The 23,960-nt window shown below is 54.9% G+C and overlaps 3 protein-coding genes across 8 annotated transcripts; 1 reads left to right on the forward strand and 2 right to left on the reverse strand.

The window, feature by feature from the left end:
- Positions 1 to 95: 95 nt before the first annotated feature.
- On the reverse strand, positions 96 to 6,300 carry CCDC142 (coiled-coil domain containing 142). Of its 2 annotated transcripts, XM_081157107.1 has the most exons (9): positions 5,227 to 6,300; positions 4,841 to 4,927; positions 4,617 to 4,763; positions 4,354 to 4,484; positions 4,170 to 4,283; positions 1,424 to 1,538; positions 1,032 to 1,209; positions 708 to 907; positions 96 to 568 (listed from the first exon to the last, which is right to left on the reverse strand). In XM_081157107.1, the coding sequence occupies exons 1-9, from the start codon at positions 6,290 to 6,292 to the stop codon at positions 309 to 311; spliced, it is 2,298 nt and encodes a 765-aa protein (XP_081013233.1). In that variant the 5' UTR covers positions 6,293 to 6,300; the 3' UTR covers positions 96 to 308. The 2 variants fall into 2 exon arrangements, with proteins under 2 accessions (XP_081013233.1, XP_081013232.1); XM_081157106.1 differs by having other exon boundaries at positions 4,354 to 4,763.
- A 243-nt stretch (positions 6,301 to 6,543) lies between these two features.
- On the forward strand, positions 6,544 to 14,750 carry TTC31 (tetratricopeptide repeat domain 31). 5 transcript variants are annotated; one of them, XM_081156039.1, is made up of 13 exons: positions 6,545 to 6,626; positions 6,777 to 6,865; positions 10,273 to 10,375; positions 10,494 to 10,723; positions 10,885 to 10,968; positions 11,426 to 11,482; positions 11,594 to 11,674; positions 11,784 to 11,978; positions 12,316 to 12,367; positions 12,462 to 12,552; positions 12,643 to 12,784; positions 13,007 to 13,108; positions 13,290 to 14,750. In XM_081156039.1, exons 1-13 carry the CDS (start codon positions 6,587 to 6,589, stop codon positions 13,599 to 13,601), a joined length of 1,578 nt encoding a protein of 525 aa, XP_081012165.1. In that variant the 5' UTR covers positions 6,545 to 6,586; the 3' UTR covers positions 13,602 to 14,750. The 5 variants fall into 5 exon arrangements, with proteins under 5 accessions (XP_081012168.1, XP_081012165.1, XP_081012166.1 ...); XM_081156040.1 differs by having other exon boundaries at positions 13,293 to 14,743; XM_081156042.1 differs by lacking the exon at positions 10,273 to 10,375 and having other exon boundaries at positions 6,544 to 6,626.
- A 3,479-nt stretch (positions 14,751 to 18,229) lies between these two features.
- LBX2 (ladybird homeobox 2) lies at positions 18,230 to 19,945 on the reverse strand. The gene is made up of 2 exons (XM_081156486.1): positions 19,669 to 19,945; positions 18,230 to 18,707 (listed from the first exon to the last, which is right to left on the reverse strand). The coding sequence occupies exons 1-2, from the start codon at positions 19,871 to 19,873 to the stop codon at positions 18,316 to 18,318; spliced, it is 597 nt and encodes a 198-aa protein (XP_081012612.1). The 5' UTR covers positions 19,874 to 19,945; the 3' UTR covers positions 18,230 to 18,315.
- Positions 19,946 to 23,960: the final 4,015 nt, after the last annotated feature.

Consider the following 23,960-nt stretch of genomic DNA (forward strand, 5'->3'; position numbering starts at 1 on the left):
CAACCCTATAGCCCTCCTCCCTGCGTCTAGCCCAGAGATGGCTTCACTGATGGGGAATTAGGCCTGAGCCTCCAGAGATGCTGACCTCCACTTTCCGGGCTGTGGTATTGCCATTTACTTTGGATTCCAGGTACTGGGATGTCTTGGATTCTTAGCGTGCAAGTCCAGGCTCTGTGTAGTTTGTTGTTCTCAGGTATGCTTTCTTCCAAGCATCCAAATGTAGTCTTCTTTAACATGCAGTTTCAAATGTCTGGGCTTTCCCAGCCAGAAATGCAGAGCGTTGACTTTCTGGCTGCTGATTAGGCTCCTTAGGATTCAGGACTGGTCTCCAGGCAGGAAAGAAAAGGCAAGTGCCACCAGGGGCGGCGCTGGTGCTGCCTCAGGGCAAGCCAAGCCTGCTGATTTCCCACCAGATAAGCCTCTGGGCTAGGTCCCTCACCCCACAGCGTGTTTAGCAGCTGAGCTGTCTGGGCTGGGGGTGCTCCAGGCCGAAGAGGGGGCTCCAAGCTCTCCAGGCTGTTGAGGCTGCTGCTGGGCAATTCCGAGGTCTGGACTTCATTACATGCACCTGGTAAGGCAGGAGTGGAAGGCAGGTGGCTGCTGGGGGATTGCTGAAGCCAGATCAATGATGAGCATGGGGGATGGGACACTTAAAGTAGTAAATGAGGGCCCAAAGAACCTGGAGTTGAGAAGGGGGTGTGACTCACAGCAACAGGGAGGCCTTCTGTGGCCTTGAGTCCTGGGCAGGGGCTGCTGCAATAGACACAGCAGGGCCCCATCCAGCCGCTGGAAGACGCTGAGCATCAGCAGACTCTGGCGAAGTTCAGGGGACAGGCCCCACCGCTCTTCTTCCAGCAGCTCCCCGACCACTCCAAAATCTTGTCTAAGCTGCAGTGCCCCCTGCAGGCTGAAGGCGGCGGTACAATGTGGGCCCCTGACCCTCTGGTCTTCCTAAACTGCCCCGCCCCACTTATCTCCTCCCCTTTTCCAGTTCCATTCGTACCCCTGCCACTGCCTCCTTTTCACCCCACCTGAACCGGATCCCATGGGTGAGGATGTGGTCAAGCCAGGCATCCAGGATGGCTGTCAACGCCTGCACAAGGGCAGGGGCCTGGGCTGGAGGTGACAAACCCTGCAATCCTTGCAACACAGGCTCCAGTACAGTGCGGACCACAAACCCAGCATACTCACTAGGAATACTGGGGAGTTCTGGAGTGAGAGAAAAGAAAGGACCGGATATAAAGCTACTGAGATCCACTGAGTACCTAATGGAGTGATTGAGGGAAGAGAGTAGGATTTCCAGTGTGGGGGCAGGGAGGCACGGGAGGTGAGGACAAAGACGGACGGGAGCGGAGACAGGATTTGGAGGGGTCGGGATACTCTTACCCCTGGGAACCCTGGGGATGCTGGAATGAGGAGTTACCAGGACAGAGACGATGCCGCCAGTACCGACCCCGTGGCATGTGAAGTTCGAAGCCCTGTGTAGCTTGTTTATGGCATTCTTGAAAAAAGAGACTTAGTGACTCTTCAGGCAGGAGCTATGGGGATAGGGAGAAGTAAAAGGGGCTTATCTGTTAGGGACTTGTCAAGTTCTGATGCTCTTCTCAATCTGAGGTGTTGAACCTGGCATCCATAAAACTCAAGAACAGAGTTGTATGGGCTCAAGCATTTTCTAAGGAGAGGTACCATTGCTTTTATTGGGTTTTCCAAAAGGTCTGGACCCAGAAAAGGTTGTGGGCAATTGCCCTAGGACTATCCTGCTCTCCCCAGCTTGGTTCAGAGGATGGAAATCCCTCAGGTTTTCTTCTATAGGAACATTAATAGGAAAAAAAGAGCGAGATACCTTCGCCATGACCAATGTTCAAAAGCAAATGCTAGGGACAGGCTGAAGAAAGGGGAATTGTACAATATCTGGCTATCATCTATGAAAGGAAGGCAGGGACTATGTGTAGATGAGGAGCAATGACTGTAACTTTCTGAGAATCAGGAACCTTTGGGATGTCCTTATACTGAGTATTCTGACAGCCCACTTGCATTTCTCCAGAGCAGTGTAACCCATAAAGTAAGAAAAAGCCCATGTGCTGATTTGGTTTCTTTGGTTCAATAGGTTTTGTTTTTGGAGGGGGGGGAAGATGGCAAAAAGATGGGTTCTCTACAGCCCATCTTGGAGGAGAAGAACCCCAAGAAATGGTGTATGTAGTGGCAGGTCTGTAAAGAAAAAATGATGAATGCGAGCAAGCCTGAAGAGAGGAAGGGGTGTGGGGGGCCAGACATGGGGGTGAGGGTGGAACCCATGTGGTTCCTGGTACATATCCTGACAATAGCCTCTCTAAATCCAAACTCCTCCTCTCTTCTCCCCCAAATCAGAACCTTCTCCTTATTTATGCCAAGGAACTGACCCCTCTGTCAACTGATATTAGTAAGGAACCTCTGCATTCAACACTCAGGAAATACAAGGTCACATGATGAGACAGTCTTTCTCTCTGGGACATTACAGCTCAGTTGGAGAGAAAACTCACAAAATCGATTCTTTTTCATCCCAGTACTGTATGTGGTGGAATGCCCAGAGCAGACACTAAAGTGCAATCACCAGGCAGAGGAGCAAGGCATCAGAATGCTCTGCACAGTGTTTGCTTCACATGGTGAGCACACTGTCCCTGTACCTTTTGCTCTGTTCTCACCACTACTATCAGGAGCTGAACGGTATGTCTCCTCACCTCCCGTCCATCCTGATCACTATAGCTGGATCAAACTCTGTCACACCCTTCACTGTTCCCTTCCTGCTCTTACAGTGGCACCCCAGTCACTCATGAGATAAAGCCTCAAATCTGTGGCCTAGTGTTCAGTGCCCTCCACCTATTTACTCCTCATTACCCCACCCACACCTCAGATGTGTGTGTGTGTACATGTGTGAGCTCATGTGCACACACGAGCGCACACATACACAAATACACTACACACAAAGGAATCTTCTGCTTTGGTCAGGCCATCTCCCCAATAATCCCCCAAGGAACTATAAACTGTCCACCTCCAGTAACTCCTGTCACTCCTCTGAAGCCGCCAAGCCACCAGCAAACCATAAGCCTTGCATGGAGTATCTGTCACCATATGCCTCAGAGTTCCCATGACCATCACTGTCCACTCTACTCATGAGGAGCCTGCTTTGGGGCATGTTGAATTGAAGAAGGCAGCAGTAAATTGAGGTGGAAATGCCCAAGAGACAGATGCAGATGCAGATGCTAGATTAGGGTTAAACTGGGGTCGCGGTGGGGGACCCCTAGCACCAAGTAATGCAGAGAGAAAGGAATAGAGGGATAAGCAATGAACTCTACGGCTATGCGTTTATTCAGGACAAAGAGGAGAAATTTGGGTCAGAAGAGGAAACAGCAGACAGACACCTTCCACAGTAGGGATAATGTGCAAAATGAGGAAAAATTACAATGGAAGCATAACAGTTTATTCATAAATTTAGACGAAAATAGAAGAAACACCCAAGAGTGGATGAAAGTAAAACTATAGAAGAGGAATCAGAGGTGGGAGTAGACATTAGAAGCCTTCTAAAATTATATTCTATTTCACTTTTAAACTATGGACATGTATTACTTTAATAAAAATACAAATTATATGTTTTAAAAAGAGGAGAGACATTGTATTAGAAACTAGTAAATAAAAGGAATCAACCATTCATCTTGCTTTTTCTCTACAAAACAGACCTCAGAATAATCAGATAATTAATGAGGACAAGTTTCACTTTATAGGAGTAAGCCAAATAATAAATGAAAAAGGAATGACAGAATTGGAATATCACCACTTTGCACCCCCTAATGAAATCATGGGTCTAGGCAATGATCATCAGTGGCTGTTAACATGACAAAATGAGAGCCTGATATGGGGGGTGGGAGTGGGGAGGCAGGGAATACATAGATAAAACAAAAGACCATTGTTAAAGCCTCTGTGTAGGAATACAGGGCTCCATTATACTCTTCTCTCTACTTTTGTATATGTTTTACATTTTCCATAATAAAAAGTTAAATAGAACAAAAAATGAACAAAGCAAAAGATAAATTCAGCAGAGACTCTAAGAAGATTCCAAATCACTGAGATATTCTGCACCCTCCCCACCCCCCAACTCAAAAGCTGGCCACTGTCAGGGTCCCTGCTCTCCTCACCTGGATCTGTATTGTCAGCTTCCGGATTTCCAGGCCCAGCTGCTGCTCCACCTCCAGGGCCAACCTTTCCTCTGAGGCCAGGCTAGATAGAGCTTCGGCCTGGCCTAACACAGGCTTTGGCAGAAATAGTGTGTGAGGTCTGAGCCCAGCCTAGGCTGCTCCCTCCCCATTCCTAGCTACTTACAGGTAAGTCCTTCTGGATCAGGAGCAAGAAGGAACCTGGGGCCCATGCTGCCAGATGCTGCTGAGCTCTGCCCCAAAACCAAAGCAAGGTTGTCTGCAAAGTGCAGAGCCCCAGGGCAAGGGGTGCAGGACCTGGGGAGGGACAAGTATCTGAGGAGTTATGGAGCAGCTTTGGGAGAAGGCAGGCTACAGAACAGAGAGAAAGAATAAAGGAGATATCCTGAACTGTTCTCCTGTTTCCCCAACCGCAGCCACTTGTCTCACCTTGAGGCTGACAGAGGAGCAGCCCTGGCTTGGTCTCTTGAAGGGCATCCAAGAGAGGAGGGAAGAGCTGTTGCAGAAGTTCACTGGTATGAGAGGATGAGGAAAGGCAGCTCTGATCACTAGCAGATCCCAAGGCCTGGCAGAAGACTGAAGATGAGGGGGTAGGTTTGATAGGGAAGGGCCAACTGGGGTTTGTGTCACTCCCAGTGCCCCTTCGTTCTCACCTTGGTCCCAGCTCCGGATAAGAGACTGATGAAATAGGCTGTGACACAAAGAAGCCAGCTCCTTCTCACACTCCTGAGGCAGGGATGCTAATGGAAGAAATTACTCTAGCCTGCAAACAAGGCCTCAATTTTCTACAACCACTGCCCACTCAATGATAGGGGAAGAGAAGAGGCATACCCTAAAACTCAAGACTGGGGTGGAAAGCAAGGCTTTGCCTTGAAAGCTCAGAAGCTTTACTTGAATCCCAGGGTTGTGGAGGGGAAGAGGGGCAAAGAGGTGTTCACTCTAAGGGGCCTGATTTTGTAGTCAGGCTGGCAGGTGATTGAAGTGACTAGGGAGTAGGGAATCCAGCCTTCCCAGACGCCCACCCAAGCCCTCCACTCACCCTGATCCAGTGCCTGACTCAGCTGTAGTGCCGCTGCCCTGGGGTCCCTCCAGGGTCCTAGCCTTAGGTCCAGACTCTGAGCACAGGCTGTCCATAGCAGGGTCCAGTACTGGCTCCACAGGACTCCACCTCCTCCAAGCCCCAGTCCACTGCTGGCTGAACCTGCCACGCCTCCCATTAGGCCCAGGAGCCCTGGCAGCAGCTCCTGCTCCCCACGACAACACTTGCCGAGCTGGTCCCACAAGCCCGATCCCCTGAGCGCCTCGTTCAGCTGACCTGCCACCTGGCAACCCCGCTCCCCCGTCAGGAGGCAGAGCACTCGGGCCTCGGGGAAAGGGCGTGCCGCCCCTGGGACGTGGCTTAAGGCTTTTTCCTGCAGCTGATGATAGGTGGGAAGTGCCAGCAGCAGGTCGGCCAGTTGGGAGGACAGGATGGGGCTGGCGGGCGCCCGGCCCAGAGCGCGAAGCTGCATCTCGATGACAGCATCCAGGCGCTGGGTAGCCAGTCCGACGGGGCGCGCCAGGAGTAGCGGCTCGGGAGTCTCCCGAAGACCGGTTCGCAGGACTGCCGTTCGGGAAAGCTGCGGCAGCAGGTCGCGGCACAGCTGAGGCAAGGGGCGGGGGCCCGGAGGCGGCGCGCCGGGACTCAGCAGCCTCAGAAGGCGCACGGCCGCCCGTAGGTGGCGGGCGCAGTCCTGGGCTTGGAGGAGCTGCTCCCGCTCGCGGTGCAGCCGCAGCAACACTGCCCGGAGACGCTGCAGCGTGGGAGGGAGCGGCCCGTCGGCGGCGGGCTCCTGCCTGGGGTCTGCAGCGCCAGCCTCTTGGTGCTCTCCAGTGTCCAACGGCGCCGCCCCCCACGGCTGCCCTCCCCGAGCCCCTCCAGGCCGTTGGTCCAAGCAGGGGCTGCTCCGGGCAACCGGTAGCCCGGGCGGGCCACGGACGTCCCCGCCGAGAGCGCCCGCCCGCCTTCCCCCCCACTGCTCCTCCCCCGCAGGCCGGGCTAGCGCCCACGACTGCGGCGCGGGAGCAGGCGGAGGCAGGCCGTCCGAGCGGGACGCCCGCGCCATGGGGCAGCGTGCGGGGAACAAACCTAACGACTCCCGCCCGCCCGCGCCGCCCAACGCCCGCCGCCGGCCGGGCCCCGCCCCGCCCCGCCCAGAGAGCCGTCCTCCCGCGCCCCGCGGCCGCCGGGACCGTCCTGAACTCTCTCGCGCTCCGTAGTCGGAGGCTTCCGCCCCTAACAAAGATGACTGCCGGCTTTGCCCTCTCACCCCCCCGCCGCCCCCCCACACCCCGCCCCCCCCTTGGGCCCACAGCAGATAAGCGTCTGTCTTTCGCTTTCGGGTTCCTGCGGACGCGAGATGGCGCCGGTTCCGAAGACTGCGGGGCGGATCAAGCTAGGTGAGCAGGTGTGACCCCGGGAGGGGATCCGGGAGGGGGGCAGCGCCCCTCGGGTCTGCCCGTTTTCCGGAGGGGTTTGAGCTTCTCGCGGGGGCTGAGGGCTCCGGCCAGTCCCTCCCCCTGACGCGCCGCGGCTCTCCTTTGGCGTAGACTGTCCTCTGCGGCCGGGCTGCCCGCTGGGGGTCGCTGCTGTCCCCAGACTCTGCCAGGAATTCGGTCCCGAGGACTACGGAGAAGAGGTAAAAGGGACTCCTCGCTCCCCCTCGCCCTGTTTATGTCTGTCACGCCTCTTCCCAACCTGCTCCGCCGACGGGGCCCCGGCGGCTCTGGAGAGGCGCCGCCCCGGGCCCTGCCCTCGGGCGCGAGGCGAGCGCCGGGGGAGGCGGCGGAGCCCGGAGCGCGCAGCCCGAGCGGAGGCTGGGAGGGCGCAGGGCGGGGCCGACTGGGGTCGCTGGGTCGGGCACTGCGGCGCGAGGAGGAGCTCCCTGCGGGGAGACGCGACCAGAGGGAGCAGTGTGAGCAAAGACACCAGGACGAGGAAAAGTTAAAAGAACTTCACTGAAATGAAACCTGGGTGGAGGGTTCGGTGGGAACTGTAGGAGATAAGGTGGGGAGAAGGCAGCAGGTGAGTGGGAAGGCCTTGCCCAGCACAGGGTTTGGGTGTCCTCGGGGAGGTGATAGGGTTTTGAGGAGAGGCAGGATCGGATTTGGGAATACTGAAAAGCTGCGCTTCCAGCCCCTTCCTCGTTATTTCCAAAAACCTCAAACTCACAAGTTCATCATCTTTGCAAATTGGTTGCTTTTGCTGTAATCTTAGTTTTGGTTTACAACACCAACTCCCATCCAGTTGCCTAACCCAGAAATCGGAAAGTCATCCTATATAGTCCTCCCTCTCCTTTACCCTTTCCTGTACATGTAGTCAGCCACTAAAATCTACTTCGGAAACGTCTCTTAAATCGAACCCATCATTTCCCTTCCTGCGCCTGCTGCCTCTGCCTTAGTTCAATAACTCATTCTCTCTGGCCTGAACAGTTGTAACGGCCTCGTAACTAAACGTTCCACCCCTAAATGTCCTGGGCAGTATTTTATTTGAGTGTTTCACTCGACAGGACCAAGTTCTAACTCACTGGGTCACACAGAGTTCTTCAGATACAGCTCCTGGCTGCATCTCTGTTGGAATAGCCTCCTCTTACTGAGCACCCAGGACACACCTAAAACAGACACTTTTTTAGTCTGGGAAGACAGTCTATCAAACAGACAAAAATCCCTTTATTAAATGGATTAGAAGTATCCAGTGGGAGCAGCCAATCAAAAAATAAACAATGTAGTATGTCAGCTACAAGAAGTGCAAAGAAAAATAAAGCAAGGAGGAGGATTGGGGGCACTGAGTGGAGTTGAGAGGTTTCTTGTTTTAAAAGGAATGGCCAGAGAAGGTTTAAGCAGACAAGGGGACGAAAGATTGAGCCATTCACTGGGGAAAGAGCATTCTAGGCAGAGGAAACACGGACAGATGCCCCGAGATGTTAGAAGTGAAGCTTCTCAGTGCACTTAGTGTTGTAGGAACTTAAGAGAAGATCACTGTAGCTGGAGGAGGGTGACAAGAGGGTAGGAGATGATTCATGAAGGTATTGGGGGGCCAAGTCATGTGTGGCCAGGTAGTGAATTAAGGCAGTAGCACAGAATGTGTTTGGGGGAGAGGTGGAAGGTCAAAGAATTCTTTTTTTTTTTTTTTTTTTTTAAGATGGTTGGGCCGAGGAGGAAGAGAGAGAGGCTGAAGATATAGGGAAAGATATATATTTGAAAGGCAGGCACATCCTGGGGAGGCTGCCTAAAATGGTCCCGGAGCCCGGCTGGGTGTGACTCAGCGATTGAGTGTTGACCTAGGATCCAGGCGATCGGGGTTCGATTCCCGGTCAGGGCACATGCCCGGGTTGCGGGCTCAATCCCCAGTTGGGGGTGTGCAGGAGGTGGCCGATCAATGACTCTCTCATCATTGATGTTTCTATTTCTCTCTCCCCTTCTCCTTTCCTCTCTCTGAAATCAATAAAGATACCTTTGGGGGAGGGGGGGAACACGGGCTTGGAGCATGCATTATTTATGCCTAAATTCCAGTTTTGGAAATTGAAATGAACCCACCAGGAAACTGAATTTGAGAATAAGACTTTATGAAAGTGCCCAGCGATGTAAATGAAGATGCTAGTCAAGACTGTCTCCTGAGGGGAGCCTTGGATCTAAAATTGTTTAGAGGTTGACTGTGTGATCTGAAGTACTGCCTACCATTATTTTAGCAGTCTGGAGTTTCATGTGGCTTCTCAATTTCTCAGTCAGCAGGCCACCACCTAGTCACGGTCTGCTCTGTTTAGGCCTGATCAGCCACATAGGGACGTGGTGATTCTTGTCTATCTTAGCTTACACTGAGAAAGCGATTCTCATCAGAATCACAGGATGTATGGGCCTCATTTTGTGAATGGGGAAGTTGAGGTCCAGAGAAATTAAACAACTTGTCCCAAATCAAACAACCGGGCAGTGGCTGAGCCAGAACTAGGGTGCAAGCAGCTCTGCTCTAGCATAGTGCTCTTTCCAGTTCCATGGTGCCTCACTAATCAAGAGACCAATAGAAAGTAGTGAGTAGTCAGGCTCTAGATTGTATAACACAGTCTACAGCTTGGTTGAGAGAGGGCAGAGATCATTGGGGATGAAAGGGTCTGGCAAGTTTTTGAGGGAAGATAGAACTTGAACTGGAGCTTGAAGTTGAGACAAGATGTGGTAAGAAAGAAGCTCAGAGCCATAAGGGATTTGAGGACACTGGGGAAAAACCCCTGGGCTGGAAGCAGCCTGGTGGCAGAGCCTTTTTTTTTTTTTTTTTTTTAATGTATTTTATTGATTTCAGAGAGAGGAAGGGAGAGGGAGAGCGAGAGAAACATCAACTATGAGAGTCATTGATTGGCTGCCTCCTGCACGCCCCCTGCTGGGGATTGAGCCTACAACCCAGCATGACTGGGAATGGAACTGCTGTCTTCTGGATCATAGGTCAATGCTCAACCGCTGTGCCATGCCCGCCGGCAGCCAGGGAACTTTTTACAAGGTTACAAATCCCAGGCTGAGGAGCTAGATGCCAGTGTGTGGCCCTGGCAGTAGGGGATTACTGGAAGTTTCTGAGTAAGGGAGTAATTGTTGAGAGCTTGGTTTTGGTGAGAGATGAAGTGCAGAGGAGAGGCCAGCCAGGAATTGCTGCCTTCAGTTAAACGCGAGGTAGCTCCAGGTATATTATATGGGGGCTGTTCATATTCAAGGATAGGATGGGGCATAACTGGAAGAGCAGGTAAGAGAACTCCATTTTAGGACTTCATTTTAGAGGCTGAACTAGTGGCAAGTTGGGAGAAGATACTGGATGGTTGAGAAGGCTAGGCTGAAAGCCACACTCAACCTTTGGGAAGGCAGGAGAATAGTGAGGTAAGGTGATAGACCATGAAGGCTGAAACCAGTGTGTTTTGAAATGCTGAGCAGGAGAGGTTAGGAAGTAAGGTTCTCCAGGCTGGGTGGCTGCTTTGTGGTTGCCATGGTGGAGTGGTCAACCCAGCCAAGCCCCTTGCTCTCTCCCAGAGCTCTCCCCCAACACCAGCCTACCCTTCCATCCCCCTCCCAGGACATAGTGGATTTTCTTCGAAGGCTGGTGGAGAGTGAGCCCCAAGGCCTGCACCGGATCCATGTGGATGGGAGCAGCGGGCGACTGCAGCTGTGGCACCATGGTGGGGAGTGAAGGGGCTGGGCCCAGGGATCAAGGCTGGTACCCTGGGGAGGGCTGGCCCTCAGATGCTCCTCTCTCATATTCTACTTTCTTTCCTTTCTCTTTCGGTCTCCTGACAGACTACCTCCTGGACCATTTCTGTGATGAGGGGGAAACAACTAGACAGAGTGACAGGGGCAAGGGGGCTGAGGGACTGGGCACCTACTGCGGTCTCCAAAAGTCCTTCCTGTACCCTCCCCAAGGGTCTAAGCCCTGCCCTCAAAGACCCTCTGCCTCAGCATCCTTCTCCAGCAGCTCAGACAGCCTGCTGCAGGTGGCCATGCCCCAGAAGCTGCTGCTGAGTGAGGAGGTAAGACCATCTGCAAGGGGCTTCACCTTCCCCCAGGCTCCTTCCAACCCCCATATTCCCTTACCTATATTCTCCCCTAATCTGGACCTTTCAAGATCCATACTGCTTGCCTCTCTTTTGCTTTTTCTCTCTTTCCCTGTCACCTGCCCCTCCTCCTCCAGGAAGCCAACCGACTGGCTGAAGAACTGGTGGCTGAGGAGGAACGCACAAAACAGAAAGCAGAGAAGAAGCGACTCAAGAAGAAGGTAGAGAGGGCAGGAGTGGGAGCTCAGAGGGATTTGGGGGAGGGAAAGAGGGAAGCTTTGTGGAAACAGGAGAGGACTCAATGTGGCCTACAGTGGATCCTCTTGCCAGGGGGCCCAAGGGGTACAGGGACCAGAGGGTCTCCTGGAGGCCACACGGTGCAGCAGTTTCCGGGGCCACACTATACTGCGTGGGTTGGAATCTGCCTCCTGCTTACTGTGAGACATCTCCCACTCTTTCTGCTCGTCTGCTTTTTCACCTGTAAACTGAGGGTAACAACATCTATCTCAGAGAGTTCCGAGGATTAAATGAGATCGTGTATGCAAAACTCTTAGCCAGTACGTACATGACCTATAGCATATATTCTACACATGAAGAATTGGCCTCAAGATGCAAATTGTATGTGTGTGTGTATTTAAGTATAGTGCTGAAAATACATCATCATCATTATTATTACAGCGTCAAAAGGACCGAAAGCGACAGGAGCGCAGGGAGCAGGATAGTGGGGTGCCCAAGGTGAGTGTCTGCAGGCAGGTACCAAGAGCACCAAGTGCCGGGAAGGTGGGGAATCAGAAGGTATGTGGCTCCAGGCGATCCCAGCTCTGTACCTATTTACCTTCCCTCCAGGTTGAGGCCTCCCCAGATGGGAATGGGAGCCCCCCATCCAGCCCTGGGAACCCAGCTCAGGGACAGTGTGGTGAGGAAGAGGTGAGAGCCCCCTTTCTTCCTCTCTTGGTCTCTGCCTACCACTACTTCCTCCTACCCCAGTACATACTTCATCCCTACTCCCTCCATACCTTTTCCTTTCTGTTCACAGGAAGCACTGGATCTATCTAGCACTTTCGTGTCTCTGGCTTTGCGCAAGGTTGGGGATTGGCCCCCTAGTGCCCTCAGAGAGAAGGAACTGAGCCAGGAGCCCCAAGTCAAGAGCCTAAGCCCTCAGAAGAAGGTGGGCCAGGAGGAAGGGAACTCTCCAAGAGAAGAGAGTCCCAGGCAGAGTCCTAAGGCAGAGGTAAGGTGGACAGAAGAACCTCAGCTGGAACCAGTGGAAGTGGTGCCAGAGGTTTCTGGGAATTCACATGACCTAAGGGTTGAGGGCAGTGGCCAGTAGAAGGAGTTCTCTGGCCCCAGGTTTAAGAGACCTGGGGTCAAGCTCTGTCATTGACACCCTGACCCTGGCTAGTTTCCTCTGCAGGAAGGTAAGGCTGATAGCATCTTGCAGAGCTGTCATGGGAATTACATGAATTGGTTGATGCTAATTGTAATGTTAATTGGGTGAACAAAAGAGAAGACTTTGGGAAGGCTGAGGCCCAAGTCCTGCTTGACTTTTCTCCCCTTTCCATCCCTAGGCATCTCCAGGACTGCTGGCAGCTGCCTTACAGAAGAGCCAGGAGCTGGCAAGTAAGATTCCTTCTCCCTCCTCACCCCACCCTCCCTGGGGTAGCCCCATTGCAAGTAGCCCCATCTGAACCTTCCCACCCTCTCTCCTCACCAGAGTTGGGTACTGGCTTTGCCCAAAATGGTTTCTACCATGAGGCCGTGGGCCTCTTCACCCAGGCCTTGAAGCTCAACCCCCGGGACCACCGGTAGGTGGGGGCTTGGCCATTGTGCTGGGAGATCAGAGCAAGCTGGCAAGGTGTTGAGACCTGGACTTTTGACCACTTTGTCTTCATCAGGTTATTTGGAAATCGCTCTTTCTGCCATGAGCGGCTAGGTCAGCCAGTATGCGCCCTGGCTGATGCACAGGTGGCCCTTACCCTGCAACCCGGCTGGCCTCGAGGCCTCTTCCGCCTGGGCAAGGCCTTGATGGGACTGCAGGTAATGGGTCCCACATTGGAAGCAGAGGAGGAATTTGGGTGGGATGGGGCGGGGATTGGGTCTACATTGACACTTTCTAGGTAAGCTCAATGTACCACAGTGTCACGTCAGTGATACTAGGAGCTGGGCCAGTTTGAGAAAGGGGGCATTTTTAATATCCTTGACTCCTCCCCTTCCCCCAATACCTAAACTTTCCTCTTTCTGATCACTCTGGGACCAAAGCGCTTTGAGGAGGCAGCTGCTGTGTTCCGGGAGACTCTAAGAGGGGGGTCCCAGCCTGATGCAGCTCGGGAGCTCCACTCTTGTCTTCTGCAGCTCACTATGGTAAGGGAACCAGGCTCACTCTTGCTGAGGGGACAGCAGGAAGAATTGGCTGTGATTGAAACACCAGGCAGTGCTACCTTCTGCCTCAGTGGGACAGGGGGGCAGGAATGGGCGGGATGAGGGGCAGGGGCTGTGCTGCTCGAAAGGAGTATATCAGGTGCCTCTCCCTTTCCCTTCTCAGCAGGATCAGCGAGGAGGATACCCTGCACCACCTCCGCCAACTGGGTTCCCTCCGCCACCTGGGTTCCCTCCGCCATTTCCCCACACTGAGCCAGCAGCCTCAGGCCTCCTCTCCCTCAGTCACCCTCGAAGCACTGCTCCAAGAGCCCCTGGCCTTCTGAATCCACCCTTGAATTTTCCGCCTCATCACCCAAGCTTCTCCAACTGGCCCCACCCCCAGACTCAGAGTAGAAGACCTCTCCATCTCCAGAACCCCTCAAAGGGCTGGGGAATCCTGGGACCTGGGCCCCATCATCTACCTCAGACCAGATGAGGGAACACCTGTCCCTCATAGGATAGGCAATGTGTGTGTCCCATGGGAATGAGAGACACTGTGTGGTGGCTGTTCCCTGCATATTTTGAGACCTTGTACTTCAAAACCATAGTTAGAGACACCCCTGGTAGTCATTCCTCTTGCCACAGAAACATTCTGATGAGAGAAAGGAGCCCCAGGTCCACTAAAACAGCCTTTCTTCTCAAGCAGATGGCTTCTGGGGGAAATAAAAAATAAAGTCCACCAAGGCTCAAGAAGGGAAACTTACAAGTACAAAAGTTCAGGTTTTAAGACTATAATAGACCCAGCAGGGGCCTTTGGGGCAATTTCTGCTCTTGGCCCTGGGGAACTCATTCACTAGCCAGAGCTCTGTGCTCGAGAATGGGGTCATAGTGATGAGTAAGGCTGAGTCCCGCCCTTCACCTTGATGGATGCTCACCTCTTCCTAATCCCAGTTCTCGCCTTGTTTCCTCTAGCCCCAGCTCCTCGTGCCTTGTTTCCTGTACAGATTTTTGTGCACATTCTGACCTATCCTTTGCCCAGTGGTCTCATGCTCACCTCCTCTTACTGCTAGATGATTCGCCAAGGGTTTGCATGTCGTAATTCCCTTTCCAGCTCCTACCTGGAGCTGGCAGAGCCCATAACATTTCCCCACTTCCCCACTGCTGGCTCTTCTGCTGATGGGGCCTCAACAGGCACCCAGGATGCTGCTACCTTGGCCATGTTTTTTCTCCACTTCATCACTGGGCATTGTAACTAGTCTTTCCCTGTGTGCATTTATTCAGTTTTTCCACCAAGGGTCACTGCCCACAGAGATGTCTATAATTCTCTACTTTCTGTGTAAGAATCATGAGTTCTCTTTGGTTTCTCTGAGGTCCTAGCAGCTGCCCCTGGCTGGTTCCTCCCTAGCCTTGCCTGGGACTCTCAGCTCATTTAAATGGATCTGCAGGGGACTTTTAGGCCTCTCAGAATGCACTTCCAAGAGGAACCATTCAACAGGATAATCTGTGCCTCATTTCCCTCATCTGTAAAATGGGTGCAATCCCTACCTCACAGGGCTGTTGCGAGGACTGAAAAAGAAAGAAGATACCTACCAAGTGCCTGGTACATAGTGACTGTTAAATAAACTAATTTTTATCTGCAACTGTCATACATATTCATGTTTCTCATGGCGGGAAGAGAGGAGTATGAATGAATTTCTGCCTATTTCACAAAATACAGAGTTCTTGGGATGGTAGTTCTCAAAGTGTGGTCCCTGGACCTGTGGCATGAGTGTCACTGGGAACTTGTTATAAATGCAAGTTCTCAGGCCCCACCTGAGACCTTCTAAATCAGAATCTGCAAGGCAGGGGCCCAGCAGTTTGTGTTTCAGTAGTCCTCCTGGTGATCCTGATGTACCCATCCAGAGGCCATTTTGATAGGACAGGTTTGAGTTTTGTTTGTTCAGGGCTTGATTACAAGAGGTGACAGTGCTGGGCTAGAATTTAGGAAGCTTCAAGTGGAGGAGGGTGATGGCTTAGAACCAATTAATTTGGCCCCTACCTTCCTAAGTAGAATTATTTGCCCTGGAATTTCTTTGCTTATGCCTGGTTGGGGAGTGGGGTTAGGGAGAGCTGGTTGTTGGTTTAAGGGGTGATTATATTAGTGACTCCACCAGAAGCCTGTCCATCTGGGCTTGTTCTGGGGGGAATTCTCTGTTTTGGGGACTCCACTAAGGCTCCTGGCCTCAAAGAATGGCTGCCTACCATTACTGTGCAGTGTCTTTGCTTTCAGGCTGAGCTAGCTCCTTGCTCTTCCAGCCTCTCAAAGAAATGTTCCCTCCCTGTCCTGGACTTGAATCTTCTCCAAGAGCCACAGGACTGGCACTTTGTCCCCATACTCATACTGCTAACTGGTAGGGTTGTGACCCAGCTGCCTGAATTCTGAGTCCCCAGGGCTGGAAAGCAGGGTGATAAACCATCCTGATTCTCCTGGGACTGAGGGAAAATTAGTGCTAAAACTGGGAGGCAAAGTCCTGGGTAAACAGGAATGAGTTGATCACCCAAATCTGAAGATTCTGAGAGGCCTTTAGAAGGGGGTGAAGGGAATAAGCAAGGGGCCCTAAACAAGAACCAGAGGAGGTGTGTGTGTTGTGTATGTGTGTTGAAGGGGCAACACAGGTACAAAGAATACTTTTTGTATATAATGGCTGACAGATTTTTAGCTCTACCCTAGGTGTCATTATTTCTGTCCATGATGCTATTTTTCTTCCAGTTGCCCAGGTTTGCAAGGTTGTCACTGACTCATGCAATTTTTGGTCACTGGGGGAATCACACTGATTCCTCTTTTCTTTTTTAAAATATGTCTTTATTGATTTCAGAGAGAGGAAGGGAGGGGGGAGAGAGAGAGAGAGAGAAACATCAATGATGAGAGAGTCATTGATTGGCTACTTCCTGCATGCCCCTGACTGGGGATGGAGCCTGCAACCTGGGCATGTGCCCTGACCAGGAATCGAACAGTGATCTCCTGGATCCTAGGTTGATGCTCAGCTGTTGAGCCACGACTGGCCAGGCCTCTTTTTTTAAATTTTTTTGTTGTTCAATCCTCACCTGAGGATATTTTTTCTATTGCTTTTCAGAGAGACTGGAAGGGGTGGGGGGCAGAGAGAAAAACATCAATTAGTTGCCTCCTGCACCTGCCCCAACAGGGGCCAGGGGTCCAGCCTACAATGGAGTTATGTGCCCTTGGCTGGGATCAAACCTGGGACCCTTCAGTTCACAGGACACTGCTCTAACCACTGAGCCAAAGCAGCCAGGCACCGATTCCTCTTTTCTGAGAACCACCCTCTTCCCCCCCCCACCCCCCTCCAAGTATGGGCCTGAATTCTCTCTGCTCTTACCTTTTGCAGTAGCCAGAAATACAGTACTTCCTCAGACTCTGGCCCACCCTGCACATTGGCTGCCCTAAGCATTACTCTCATGCCTCTCCTCTAAAACCTCCCAGGGCATGCCTGGCCCCTGTGCCTGGGCAGGTGAACATTGACCTATGATCCAGGATATCCCAGTTGATTTTCAGCTCGATCCCCAACAGGGGGCCTGTAGGAAGCAGGCGATCAGCGACTCACTCTCTTATCATTGATTTTTCTATCTTCCTCTCCCTCTTCCTTCCTCTCTATGAAATCAATAAAATATATATATTTTAAAATATACTTTAAAATAAATAAATAAAACCTCCAAGGACCATACAGTACAATGCCTACATCTCCACCCTCAGCGCTTCACCGCTCCTCCTTCTGTAACCTCTTTCAGTTAGGCCCAGTCACAGGTACAGGGACAGAACCTAAAGTGGCCAAAAGCATGAACTCCTGAGTCAGACTAGCAGGCGAGTCCCAGCCCCACCACTTAGAAGCTTCATGACACGACCAAGTTTCCTTAGGCTTCCGTGATTCAGTCTCCTAATCCTCAAAATGAACTTAAAGCCTCATTATCTCATGGGGTTATTGTGAAGATTAATCCATGCAAGGCACCTGGAACTGCTCAGGAAGCGGTAGCCATCGTCTGAAAATGCCAGGTTCCCTTCTGCCTTCCAGCCTTGTTCACCGTCCCTGAAATACCCTCTCCTGGGACCTCCACTTGCAACTGAGGCCCTGGCTGAGCCCCCCTGAACTCTTGAGAGTGGGGTTGTGGAGCCCGGGCAGATGCATGGGAAGGTCTGAGGAGGGTGGAGGAACTGAGAGCGAGGGGAAGCGGGGAAGACACCTAAGCGCAGTCGTCTGCTAACCGGCCGGGAAGGCCGGGCACAGGGGAGGGTCTGCAGCGACTGAGTGCCCCTCTTCTCTCCCCATCACCCTGCCGGAGGGCGATTAGTCACCAGTGGAACAGATGAATCTGAGAAATGCCTGCGGGCGGAGGTGGGCTGGGGGTCTCGGCTCCACCAGGCGGCTGCTCCCAGCTCCGCCTCCGCGGGCGGGGCCGGGCCGTCCCACCCTCCGGCCCGCGCCTCTGCCACAGTTCTAGTGGGAACATGTTCTGCCCAATTGTGGGGTGAAGGTCCCGGAAGTAGGGGTGTCCCCCCTCTCCCGGCATGCAGCACTTTGTGACTCAGCTTAGCGTTCTTTTGGCGGGGGGGGGGGGGCGGCGGAGAGGGGTCGGGACTCCTTTAACAAATGACCTCAGGGTGGGGAAAAGGGGAACCCGGCACGAAGTTGTCAATCTGGGGCTGGGCTTGAGGTTCAGAGCAAAGGCTCGGAGGCTGCAGGGGATGAAAGGAGCGGAGTCCTGCCACCCAGGCAGCTCGCAGAGGCGGCCCTCCCCAGGCTCCCGAGCTCCACCCGGGTCCGCTCAGCCCCGAGTCTCCGGGCTCTGAAAGCTGGCTGGGTGCCTTGGTCCAAATCCTGACCTAGGGGCCCTTTCTTTGTAAAATGGCCATAATTATATCACCTACCTTGCAGGGTTGCTATGAGGGTTAAAGAAAACCGCTCCGCACAGTGCCGAGCAAGGGACACCCGAAATAACCAGCGTATTTTGCTGTGACCGCCCGGGGCGCGGGATTGAGGCGCGGTGCGGCGGGGTCTCCACTTTATTCTCAACAGCGAGGAAAGGCGGGCGTCTGCACTGTGAGCCGGCGAGGCCGGGGTCGACCCCCGCCCTCCACCCGCAACCCGGACAGGGCGCGGAGCGCGGAGGCGAGGGGACGAGAAGTCCAGGGCCCCGGAGCCAGGGCGGCGGCTTTGCCTTCAGTCGTCCACCTGAATCTCCTCGTCTGACAGGTGGGGCCCCGAGTCAGGCCGCGCGGGGCCCAGGCCTCCGCGGAGACCGCGGGCGCCGTGGGGCAGCGCGAGGCGGCCCTGGCCGTCGGGGCACAGTGCGCGCAGCGAGGCCACGTCCGCGCGCATCTCCGCCACGTCGCGCTTGAGCTTGGCGCGCCGGTTCTGGAACCACGTGAGCACCTGCGAGTTGGCCAGGCCGAGCCTCGCCGCCAGCCCGTCGCGCTCCGCGGGCGCCAGGTACTTCTGGAACACGAAGCGCCGCTCCAGCTCCAGCACCTGCTGCGCCGTGAACGCCGTGCGCGACTTTCTCCGTCTGCGGCCCGACGGTCCGGGGCCCGGAGCGCCCGGGGCCACGCGGCCTGCGGGGATGGGGTGCGGGGGTCAGTCTCCAGCCTGCGGGAATCGGGCTTAGGCCAATCCGGGGATGGGGTCCGGCCAGGGTGGGGGCGAAGGGACGGGAGCGAGACCGAGGTTCCTTAGCTAACTGCGCGAGGGTCAGGGCGGGGGGAGGGGGGGGAACAAAGTGGAACCAGCCACTGGGGGCAGCAGGCTGAGGGCATCGTGCGAGGGGGGGGGGGGTAGGCCAGAGCAGGCACGGGGCAGGGTCCGGCTGCCTGGCGGGGGGCCTCTGAGGCCTTTGGAGGCCTCGACTGAGCCGGCTTGCAGGTCGGGGCCGGCACCGGAGCTGGGGGCCAACCGTGGTCGGAGTCGGGGCAGCTGACCCGGCGTGGTGAGTGTGGCAGGATCCGGGTCAGGCTCTGCTGTAGACTTGAGGGTTGTGCCTGGCACTCTCAGCTTACTCTTTTTTTTAGTGACATGCCCCCGCCCTCGAGCACAAAAGGGAGGTAGTGGGGTACAGACGGCAAGGAGAGGCGGAGCTCGGAGCCCCGAGGCCCTGGCCGCTCCGAGGTTCCTCAGCTCCTGCGCCCTCTCGGGAAGAGAGGGACTTAAATCGGAGCCTGTTCACCCGGAGAGGCCCGAGCCTGGCTGCCAGCACTTTCTACGCCCCCCTCGCCCTAGTTCACTCATTTACAGCCTCGGGCTCAGGCCTTTTGTCTCCTTCGCTCCGGCCTTTCGGTCGCGATTGCCCCGCCTACAGCGAAAGGACCCGCGGTGGCTCCGCTCTGGACCGCCCGGCCCTGCCCCTCGGGCCCCGCGGCCTCCCGGAGGGGAGGCGAGGGCGGGAGATGCAAGTCCCCGCACGTGGGCTGAGGGCAGCGGGCAGACTAGGGTGGCGGGCAGGGCGGGCAAAGGTGGGGCACGGAGGGGAGAGGTGGGGAGAAGGCCAAGTCAGGGTGCGCGACCTGGCCGGCGCTGTACCTCCAGCGGGCTGCAGAGCGTGCCCATCGAGTCCGTGGAAAGCGGTACTGGTCAGCTCCTCCAGCGCGCACAGCGGCGACGTGGGGCCTGGGCTCGCCTCTGGAAGCTGCGACGCAGGGGGTCCTCGGGGGGCCATGCCCGGGCCTAGGATGTCTGCGATGCTGAAGGGTGTCGGGGCCGTCCGGGGCTCGGGTCCCGAGCTCATGGCCGGCCGGGCTGTGGCGGTCCTGCCGCCCGCTGTGCGCGGCTCCGCAGCTGCCTGGACCCCAGCGCGGGGCTCCCGATCCGGGCCCCCCGCCTCGGACCCGCCCTCCGCGCTGGGCCCGAGCCCCGTGTGCCCCTCCTCCTGCACCCCCACTCCCTCACCCCGGGCCGCCGTGGGTCTGGAGCTGGTAGGTGTCCCGGCAGCGGTGTTTCTACAGGCCGTGGGGACGCGCGGGGAAGCCCGCGGCACGGCCCGCCCGACCCGGCTGCGGGGCGCGGCCCCGCGCTCACTCTGGCTGGACCCTTCCCGGGCAGCCCCCAGATGCTGTGTGCCACAGACTCCCCGCCTAGCCGCCGCTCCGGCTCATAAACTTGTTGGCAATAAAATTGCTTTCCCTGGTCGCAGCGGCCCGGGATTTGTAAAATTCCAAGGAGATCAGAGTTGACCGCGCCAAGATCCCCATCCCACCTAGGAAGGACCTCAGTCTCCTGACCTGGCCCCTTCTGTTCTCCGCCCCACCCCTGCTGAAAGCTCTTAAAGACGTCCTGGCGGCTGGAAGTTATTAGCGAGGCACCGGGCCTTGGGGGACTCAAGACTCGGAAGGAGCTGGCCCGGCAGAGCGACTGCAGCGGGGAGCAGTGGGGATGCGCTGCGCAAGCCCGAGCAGGTGAGTGGACTCCAGCGGCTCTGCGGCTGGACCCAAGGCTGTCCCAGCTGGGCTCAGAGGCCCTGAGGAGGTGAAAACACATGGAGAAGCACAGGAGACCTGGCCCTCAGGAGAGAAGACACAGCAAACCCAGGGCTAGCGTTTACTGCTCAGGAGAGGTCTCTGCTAGTGAAGACTAGCCTCCACAGAGGGCCTTCTGGTCACATCAGTCCATCAGTCTATGTCTTTGTCTCCTTATTAAGTTCCTGTAGTCCCAGTAGGAGTTCCCCAGCCTGGGGAGGCCGAGAAACCACCAAGCAGGAGTAGTGGGAGGGGTCACTGGTCACTGCCCTATAGAAGAGTGACTTGAATGGTGGACTTCATACACCCAGCCAGATTCTGGGACAGCAAACCTCTGCCAAGCCAGGGACAAACTCTAAGGCCTGGGATACTCATTCCTATTTTATCTGCGTCCCGTGTGTGATTCTTTCTTCTTGTCTCTCCCACAGCTAATCTAGTCGGGGTCTCACACCAAGGTGAGCACCTCCACAGCCCTCCTTTGTAGGAATAAGGCAGTTCTGGGACATCACTGCTCCACCAGGGGAGGCCCAACAAGGCAAGGCTTTTGTTCAAATATCACACCCCAAATACTTAGTGGATTCACAGCCCAGAGACAGAGAAGACTCACCACTCCTGAGGAACTCACACTCTGAAGGAACTCTCTGTTATGGGTTTCTTCTAGTTTTTTTTCTAACAGTGCCATGAAGAAGTGGGCCGGTCCCTCCTGGACTGTCCATTCTGTCACCTTCTCTGTGAACCTCTGCACCTCCCACCATTTGTGCAGTGGTCTTTTGGGCCCACCTGTCTATTCCCTGGGGCATGTGGAGCCTGTAGTTGGGGTGCCCCAAACAGAGCTTGGAAGATCTGAGGCACCTGGGCCAAAGATTGCTTCGCAAGGACAGGAAAACACTTTGATCATGGGGGTTAGAGAACCTCATGTTGAGGCACTGACCTGCCCCACCCAACAAGGTCTTCTTGGTAAAGGCTCCCTCCAATGACCACCCCCATGCCCCATACACACAGTCACTCACATAGTGCCTTTGTGGCTGCCTGAGCAACACAGCCCAATGGGTTAGAGAACACAGCCAGCCACAGCAGAAAGCCAAGATGCCTCAGGACTTTATGAATTGGTTATTAATGGGGGGTGGGGGGGAGGCAGAGGAGGGCAGTTAGATATCCTCCTAGCTGGAGGCCTTAGACCTCTGAACCATCCTGGTGGTTTCACTTAATCTGACATTAAAGAGGGCCCGGCTGGCATGGCTCAGCGATTGAGCGTTGACCTAGGATTCATGAGATCACGGTTTGATTCCTGGTCAGGGCACATGCCTGGGTTTTGGGCTCTCTGTTCCCAATCTGGGGCATGCAGGAGGCAGCTGATCCATGACAACTCTCATCATTGATGTTTCTTTCTCTCCCCCTCTCCTTTCCTCTCTCTGAAATCAATAAAGATATATTTAAAAAAAAAAAAAAAAAAAAGAGGGCCTAGGAGGGTGCAGGAACTGGCTAGCTCCTGTACCAGGCCTGTCACCAGACACTACAACTTTCACTCATGCATCATCTATGTAGTGTTTGTAATCTCTTTCACTCAGTTACTAGTGTGTAATTGTGTGGGGAGTGTGGGGCTCTCCTGAAGGGCTCTTAACTTCCTTCCTTTCCATCTCTCCTGCCTACCTTCTCTGCCCTGCAGCCTGGCTCAGATAATTGGGTTGGACAATGGGGTTAGGTGATCCCCAGATGTGAGCTTGGGGGAGGAGAGGGAAGACAAGTAATGGGAGGAGGCTGCTGACAGCAGAGCCCAACTAAGGTCTTCCCAGAGGCCAGTGACTTGTCCAGATGATTGTGGGGCCACAGGAGGGAACTTTTCCCAGCAAAGCCTCTGGAACCTGAGCTGGGGAGAAACCAGATCCTCGGAGGGGGTAGAAGGAGCGTGAGTGATTAATGAGGAAGATTAAGAGATTAAACCTGCGTTCTGGGCTTGGGGGGCACTCAGTTGTCTCATAGGCTTCCCTCACCCTAGTTTGGGAACCTGACAGGCTCCAGTGCTCCCTGATGTGTGCCTCTTTCTCCCCCCACCATGGTCCAACCCTCCCTGCCTTGGGTCCTTCCCAGAGCAATCTACAGACATAATCATTCACCACTGCCCACCCCCAACCTCTCCGATAGTTTTCCTCTCCCAGCATTTTCAAGCAATCCCTTAAGTCTCCCTCAGATTCCCCTCATTGTTCTTTTCAGACACTTGGGGTCCTTGGCTCCCTCCCCTCATAGAGATCTCCACATTCTGATTTTCACTCCCTTGGTAAGGTGCCTCAATTCCCTCTTAATGTCCGCTTTCTCACACCTCCCCTCATCGCCCACTTTCAGATTTCCATTTCCTCATCTCTCCATCTTTTCTCTCATTCCCTGACACACCCCTCACCCACCCTGCCCTACTCACCCTCTCATCTGGCCAGTTCCTCTACCTGGGCCCACCCCAGATTGACCCCTCTTCTTGGTGCAGAAATCTGCTCAATGAACCAATTTTAGTCTTCGGATTTCCCACCCCAGGCATTCCTCTTAATTATTTGAACGGGGTATTGAAGGCTCGGCAGAATAACCCCCCTGGGGCGGTGCAGAGGAGGACAGTCTCCCAGATGTGTTTGTCATCCCCCCACCCCCCACCCAATCCTTTAGCCAGCATGAGATGTAAGTGGGAGTTTAGGGAAGAAACTCCAAGCAGAGGAGCTTGGGTCAGAGCATCCATCCATCTCGCACCCTCTGGGATTTACTCTTTCAGAAAACATTACTGCAGAGTGAACCGATTTAGATAATGAAGTTTTAGTTTCGTTATTTCTAGGGCCTCGGATTTGTGAGCTCTTTCCGGTCCTTCACACTGGTTGGCACGGAGCTCTGCGTAACCGCCTCCAGCGGAACACGCGGACGGCGCCCAGTTACGCCCTGAGACCACCGTCCCAGGGAAGTCCCTTGTCTGTACATTCTCCCCCCCATCTCGCCTCCCCCCAGTCCCGGGAGAGGCCGGCCTGGCTGAGAGGGGCGGTCCCCCTCTGGGCCAAAGGCTGGAGCAAATCTCAGCGCCCCCTCTCGCAGGCCGAAGCAGCTAGTGAGAAACGACAGCAGAGGCAGGGGCGGGCGAGGCCCTGCGGGTGAGCACCGAGGCCTGCACCTGGAAGCGCTGCGCGGTCCGCGGCGCCCGGCGGAGGGCTGGCGCGCGCCTGCTGCTTCACGGAGCCCAAGAGAACTGTGGGCTTGATCCTCTCGCCCTGGCGCAGATGGAGAACCGAGTGATCCCAGGGGATAGGGTCTGCAAGGAGCAGGCCAGGGAGGGGCGTAAGGAGCCCATAGATGAGGGAGACACACCGAGCCTGCAGCTGGCCTGCATCAGCA

Source organism: Miniopterus schreibersii, assembly GCF_964146895.1.
Source record: "Miniopterus schreibersii genome assembly, chromosome: 13".
Lineage (NCBI taxonomy): Eukaryota > Metazoa > Chordata > Mammalia > Chiroptera > Miniopteridae > Miniopterus > Miniopterus schreibersii.